The sequence below is a fragment of the Gekko japonicus genome, unplaced genomic scaffold, assembly GCF_001447785.1.
Source record: "Gekko japonicus isolate JY-2015 unplaced genomic scaffold, Gekko_japonicus_V1.1 scaffold707, whole genome shotgun sequence".
NCBI lineage: Eukaryota > Metazoa > Chordata > Lepidosauria > Squamata > Gekkonidae > Gekko > Gekko japonicus.
In genome coordinates, this window is record NW_015164686.1 from 360,942 (window position 1) to 368,355 (window position 7,414).

General features: G+C 43.7%; 1 protein-coding gene across 1 annotated transcript in view; it reads right to left on the reverse strand.

Annotated features, from left to right (window-relative positions):
* Window positions 1-7,414, reverse strand: part of MTRR (5-methyltetrahydrofolate-homocysteine methyltransferase reductase) — a 41,712-nt gene that overhangs the window by 31,447 nt on the left and 2,851 nt on the right. Inside the window, exon 2 of the mRNA XM_015409349.1 lies at window positions 6,353-6,510. Coding sequence (XP_015264835.1) covers window positions 6,353-6,496 — 144 coding nt within the window. The 5' untranslated portion in view covers window positions 6,497-6,510. The remainder of the gene's footprint in view (window positions 1-6,352; window positions 6,511-7,414) is intronic.

Genomic DNA, 7,414 nt, shown 5'->3' on the forward strand with positions numbered 1-7,414 from the left:
GATCCCCCCCACAGTTTCATGATCCTGTTTTTTGAGGATCACGGAACTGCGGAGGAAATCGGGTGAAGCCGCGGGTCAAATGCAGCCTCGCGGCTTCGGGTGTGAAATTGACCAATAGTATCGGGGAAGCTCTAGTGTGAAATCAGCCTCTCAGTGCGCTCTTTATATTTTATCTTAACTATTTGACGTAACTGGTTTTTTAAATTGAAATACTCATCTGGAAGGCGGGTCCAGTTATACTCCCTAAAAAGGTAGTCAATAGAATGGATTTGGTATTTAATATTACAGCATTCGCTATCAAACCATCCAACTGTATTTTTTGGGTCACAGTAATCTCAAGGCACCAAGTGACTTCCAAGGAATTACAGCAAGTAACTAATAGTTCTATAGTTCTATCATAAACTTGGGTAACATCTCCATTTTGACTCAAAGCTACATTGAATTCTACTAAGATGTTAGGATCCAGAAGGTTGGTCACCTTTTCTGCAACAGCAGGAGACCAAACAATTTTAGACAGTCTATTCATCCCCAGAGATAGAGTGGAGGTAGTGCTTATTGGGCAATTCAGGGGAAGTCAATAAACTAACCAGATTTCTCTCTTTCCACCCTTGCTTTCCTCTTCCCCTACTCCAATTCCCCTCTGTCTCTGTCACTATTACAACAATAACCTCACTTCTCCCCTACTGCTCCCATCTTCCACCTGCGGGTGAAGACTTTTTTTGTCTCATCCGGCTTTCCCTCAGTGATCCCTCTTTGGTTTTCTTGTCTTTTTTTATGCTTTTGTATGTGTTCTTTAGCTTTGGTTTAAATTGTTTTAATGGTGTTCTTGTTTGGTTTTAATGGTTTTTAATGGTGGGATTTTAAGATCTGCGGTGGCTCAAGTGGTTAAGACACTGAACTGCAGGCTGTGGAAGGCTGGTAGTTCAGCAGTTTGAGACCTGAGTGTGCCGCATGACGGAGTGAGCTCCCATCTCTAGTTCCAGCTCTTGCCAACCTAGCAATTCGAAAGCAAGAAATTGCAAGTAGATAAATAGGGACCACTTCGGTGGGAAGTTAACAGCGTTCCGTGCGCCTTGGTGTTTAGTCATGCCAGTCACATGACCATGGAAACGTCTTCGGACAGCGCTGGCTCTTCGGCTTTGAAACGGAGATGAGCACCGCAACCCTAGAGTCGGACTCGACTGGCTTTCGAGCAAGGGAACCTTTACCTTTATGTGTTCTTTAGCTTTGATTTAAATTGTTTTAATGGTGTGTTCTTGTTTGGTTTTAATGGTTTTTAAGATGGAGATGATCCATGGGGTCGCAAAGAGTCGGATTCGACTGTGCGACTGAACAACAACAAGATCGTATTCTTATTATGTTTTTTAATCTGTTAACCACCTTTGTAGTTCGGGTGAGGGTGGAAAGGCGGGGTAAAAATGTTGTAAATAAACAAATAATCTCCTGTCTTTCCTATGTCTTCCTGTTAAGTTTTCACAGCCTTGGAGGGCATTGCCAGAGTAAGACTGAAGGCTCCTGCAAAGGGGCCCCCCAGATGGGATGGGGTTGCATTTCCCCTGAACTCCAGAGCACAGCCCCCCCGGGGGGTAATTCTTGACCCAGCCACCACCCTCTGAAGAGAAGGCCTGACCACTTACGTCGTGACGTCATCAACTGTAGGCATAACATTCCCTGAGCTCTGCAGTTTCCAGCTGCTGTCACAAGTGTTTTAACTCGCAGTTTCTCCTGTACCCAACAAGATATTCTCTTGATTCTTTCACTGCAGTATTCCAGACACTTCACACTCGCTTACAGTGTTACTGAGTTCAGTTTCCCTTGCATATTTGAGTGCATGTTTCATATAATTTACAAGCATATCAGAGGGGAAAGTGGTGGATGTCTATTGTATGATGGTAGTGTCAAATAACTTCTGGTTTTCAGTTTTACTTTTTATTTACCATTGACATAGCATGAGATAGAAATATGCACAAACTCATACTTAGGTAAGAAGTTTTCACATACAGTAAACAAAAGGGGGGGGGGATTTTTCTACATGAGCCCTGATGGAGAGTTTGCATTATGTATAATCTCAAAGCAGATCTGTGCAAGTCCATTTCAGCCTCCAGCCTTCCATTTTCTGGCCAACACATATGATTTTTAAAAAGGAAAGAAAAGGGCAATTTTCACACTATTATTTTCATTTAAAAGGGGAAAGTGGGGGATGTCTGTTGTATGATGGTACTGTCAATTCTCACTCTATTTCAGATTTTTTTGGGGGTTAGATCAGTGGGTTTTGCTTCAGTTTGCCACAACAAATCCATGAGGGAACTGGGGGGGTCTGTATTAAAGCCAGCCTTACATACTAGAATCTCCAAAGGACACTAAAAACCAATAAATAACAACTGTGCACTGACCAACCCACCCAAGAGCAATAGAAAAGAGACTTCAATACAATAAGAAATTCAAAGCATGTAATCTATCATTGGAAGCAGTGCTGGCAACCGAAGGGGGAGGGCATGGGCACATATGCACACACACATGTACGCACCACCCACCCACACCCACACACACACACACAAATTTTAAAAAAATCAAAAGGGGGGGGAATATTTCTACATGAGCCCTGATGGCCTCCGGTCGGTGGGAGAGTTTGCATTATGTATAATCTCAAAGCAGATCTGTGCTAGTCCATTTCAACCTCCAGCCTTCCATTTTCTGGCCTGGTGGAATTATTATCCCCCCCCAAAAAAACAACAACAACCCAACACATATGATTAAAAAAAGGAAAGAAACCGACAATTTTCACCCTGCCGTTTGTAGCTCCCCATATGTTATGAGCTCCACTCATAATTAGGAGTCAAAGTGAACATTTCTCCCCTCCACCAGCCTCCACCTAGCCAGAGTCTCTTGCAAAGAGGGAAGGGAGGGAGAGGGAAGCTTTCTTCTGTGAAAATACAGACGATTACTGTGTAAAAAAAAATCCAAAAACCCCCCAACAGCAACCCTAGAAAAGCCCTGGGTCGCTCAGAAACCAGGGGAAATGTTCCCGCTCGCTGGGCTCCGTCCCATCCCATCCCATCCCGCTCAGGTCAGATTAACTTTCCCCCTCCCTCCAATCTCTTCCTTCGCTTCGGAGACGGCCACTGTGAAAAAAACAAAACAAAACAAAAAAGCCCCGAAACCAACTCCAGAAACCCTCCCTCGTTTTTGCGACGAGAAAACCAGTCCGGGAGAAAGAAAGAAAGAGACCCTTCGTCTTCTCCTGCTCCAATCAGCCACACAGGGAATATTATGCCTACTCAGGTCGCCATGGCAGTGAGGAAATGACGTAGTGATCAGGCTTTCTCTTCAGAGGGTGGTGACCCAGCCCTACTCCCCTATGATCAGGAAGTGTGATTTTTCACTCTTGAAGATCTGAGGGGTTCTTGAGGTTACCTTTGGTCTCAAAAAAACAACAACACACACACCCCATGACAACAACAACAAATCCCTCTGATGAAAAAGGACTGCTGGTGACTTTTGTCAATGAGGAATCAAAATAACATCTGAGAGAAAAATGGCACTCCCCATCCCTAGCTTCTGGAGGAGCCTCCTGTTAGTTCACAAGAAAGCTTGTTGCACTCTCCAAAATAAAACAGCTCGACGTTGGAAGTCTCTCCCTGCTGGGGAAGAGCACACCGCTTAGTAAAACTGGCCAGTCCATAGGTGGACGGTAGCTGGGTAGCCTGCCTGGACTTCTTCTTCCCAAGCTCTTCTTGGGAGACCGCAGTGGCCAGGACAGACTTTTAATCAGCTTAGGCTGGTGTACCAGCTCCAACCCTTCCTGGACAAGTCTAACCTGGCCTGGCCAGACTAGACGACTCTTAACTCACTTGACCAGACGCTGCTTTGAAAAAGAAATTCCAGTCGAGCCAAACTTCCGCACACCTTAGGACTTCCACCAGGATCACGTAACATCAACCCTGAAGCATCTTTGTAATGATTCCTTGTTTTATATGTGTGTGTGTCTCTTTAAAAGTTTGGTTGCATGGCTGTGTGATGGACTAGAGTGCTTGAAGAGAGAAGTGTGGTGTGATTGGTGATTGACAGAGAGGGGGAGGGGTGTTAGAAAGGGTTTCTGAGTGGATGAATGGGTATGTCCTTCAGGAGTGGCAGTTACCGTTTTGACAGTTGATGAAGACAGTTGATAAGGAGTTCGTTCTGAAGTCTGAGAGAAGCAGTCTGTGTGTGTGCAGTTAAGAACAGCTGAGGTTGTTCTGAGAGAATAGTAAAATGTAAATGAAAGTAATTGAAGAAAAAGTTTAGGAAAGGCTGTATGTCCTGGAGAGAAACAGTGAACTTACATGACCTTGAGTTAAAGTTACAAAGTTACATGCCAAGATCCCTGACAGTGAAGGGAAAAGTGTGTGAAATACCAAAGCAATTGTTCAGTATTTACCCATTCCTAGTTACAGTGTTCTACTATATTATTTACGAAATTGTTTCAATAAATCTTCTTTTATTTAAGTCTGCCAGCTCTGAAAGAAATAATTTCTCAGGAAACACATAGTACCTCGAAAGCCTAAAACCTCGACCTACCTACCCAGTGATAGCCAAAAGAAAGTATACAGGTTTGGAAAGCCTAAAATTTCCTGGTGGCAGCCGGATATACACAGTAGAACCAAACATAAAGAACACTTTAAAGGGAAACCAGGCCTCCCCAGATAAGGGGTCGTCACAGTCTTCATTGGCTATTTGTTTCTGGGCACAATTCTTCTGCCCAGTGCACATCTCCTATGAAGATTTTTGTGGACTAGCAAAGAGAGAGACGAGGGCAGACACACTGGAAGCCAGTGGAATCCAAGAGTGCTGCCAGAGTGTGTGAGCCCCCATCAAGCCCAGCTGGCAGCTGTGTGGGTCTGGGAGGAGACGATGGGCAGTCCCGTCCTCAAAACTTCACCAGCCACAAAGCTGCTGCCAGTCTTCGTGGGTTCCCCTCAGCGACTTGGGTCCCTGTGTGATAAGTAAACAGTCCAGGGTGCAGCCAGTATTGCCTACCCCTGCCGTAAATTTTTGGTGTCACACTATCAAACAAAGAAACACTGTGATAAAATTGACAATATTTAATTATTCTTATGAACCTCAATTTGTGTATCAAGACTTTTACAATACTGCTTAGGAAATTCTAACATTTTCAAGGGAAAGCCCAACATCATCATATCCTCAATGAGTGCCCGGTTAATGATGATGGACTTTCCCTTGAAAATGTTAGAATTTCCTAAGCAGTATTGTAAAAGTCTTGATACACAAATTGAGGTTCATAAGAATAATTAAATATTGTCAATTTTATCACAGTGTTTCTTTGTTTGATAGTATGAACCTGTAACTGTAACTTCTTTGGTTTACTCAAATAAATATTTTTGGGGGGGGGGGGGCTGAGTGCCTGAAGGACCATTTTTCTCCATTGTGAACCTATTTGGATGTCCAGATGTTCTAGCAAGGCCCTGCTTGGCACACCCTAGTTCAGTGGTGGCGAAGCTATGGCACGGGTGCCAGAGGTGGCACTCAGAGCCCTCTCTGTGGGCACGCGTGCCATCACCCCAGCCAGGCCCAGACCATCATTAAAGTGCCAAATTCTCTGCCAAATAATTTTAAGTAAATGAAAGCATTTGGGATTGCTTTCCTTACTTTGTTTGGATCATCTCAAGTTAATGGATGAGTTGTTTTTTCTAAAGTAAAACCTCAGTCTTCAGGTTAAATGGCCGTGTTGGCCCTTTGCGATAAAGAAGTGGGTTTGGGGTCGCAGTTTGGGCACTCGGTCTCTAAAAGGTTCGCCATCACTGCCCTAGTTCATGCAGTGGCTACACGTAACAAGGCCTTTCCAGTGCTGGCCCAGGAGCACAAAACTCCCTCTGCCGAAAGGCTCGATCAGGCACCCCTTCAATGGCCTTTTTAAAAAGGCTGCCAAAACTGGTTTACTCTCTTGCCCCATGTTTCAGTATCTCCCATGAATTACATTCTTCTCTGCTGAACTCTGTTTTATGGTCCTTCTTTATTCCCGTTGGCTGTTTTCTCAGATATTCTACAGAGGGTTAAAAAAAAAATTATACTGCTACTTCATTCTGTTTATGCTTTACTGTTCTGTAGTAAGCCATGGTGTGGGGGAGTATGCCCTACCAAAAGATGGCGTATAAATATTTCAAACAACAAGCTATGAACAATATTTTATTTGGTCAAGGACGGATAAGAAAATCAAAAATATTTCAGTTGAGAGACAAACTTCCAAAGGCATGCCTTGGACATTCAAGAGGAGGAGGAGGGGACGCGTCAATCACTTGCCCCCCTCCTTTCTGAATGTCCAATGCAGCGTCTTGTCAAGGATGAAAAATCCTACCTTGTCTGACTCACTGATGCAGTGAATATCGGCTCTGAATCCACGTTCCGTGGCTTGCTGGCAAATCTCTTCAGCTATAGCTTTGGCCTGGCCCTTCTGGGACGCATAAAGGAGCAGGAACCGCCTGTTTGTTTCACAGCACATCTTTCAAAAGCCACCTGCATGGCAGAACAGAGAGGCCGGATGCTTATTTCATCAACCACAACCAGTTCGAGGACCATCCCCTTTCCCGCCAGAATACCCTGTGTATAACCCACTTCTTCCAGAAGCAACACCGATGCTGAAATCCTGTGCTGACTTATTTGGAATTATGTCCCATTGAGCAAAGTGTGACCAACGCCCGAGCAAACACATATAAGGCCGCACATTAATTGTACACAAGGAGCCAGGACAAGAGGCTGAAATTAGGAGGAGCCTTAAGGAAGAAACACAGAAGCACAGTTCAGCGCCCCCCCCCCCCCCCCACCAAAGAGCAAGGCCTTCTTCTCGCTGCCTGTAGAGCAGTTCAGCCAATTTCAAATTTTAGCCTTAGACCAGGTTTATTTCTGTAAAACCAATTTTATGATTTTTAAAAAACACAAACATACATGAGAGTAATCACATCATCATTGTATCTATTAAAATACCTCATACATATTTATCTAATTTTCTATCTTTCTACCATGTAGCCAGACTATAATCTTTGCAACTCTGTATTTTAACAATATATGTTTTCTTCTATTTAAGCGTTGTGAAGTACATTTAAATATAAATTGGAGTTTCATAGGCACGTAAACTGATATACAGATTCTCTCATCTTTTCTTATTGAAGAAGAAGAAGAGAAGAAAGGAAGAGATTGGATTTATACCCCGCCCTTCACTCGGAGTCTCAGAGCGGCTCTTTATATTTTATCTTAACTATTTGACGTAACTGGTTTTTTAAATTGAAATACTCATCTGGAAGGCGGGTCCAGTTATACTCCCTAAAAAGGTACTCAATAGAACGGATTTGGTATTTAATATTATAGCATTCGCTAGAAGGAGAAGGAGAAGGAGAAGGAGGAGGAGGAGGAGGAGGAGGAG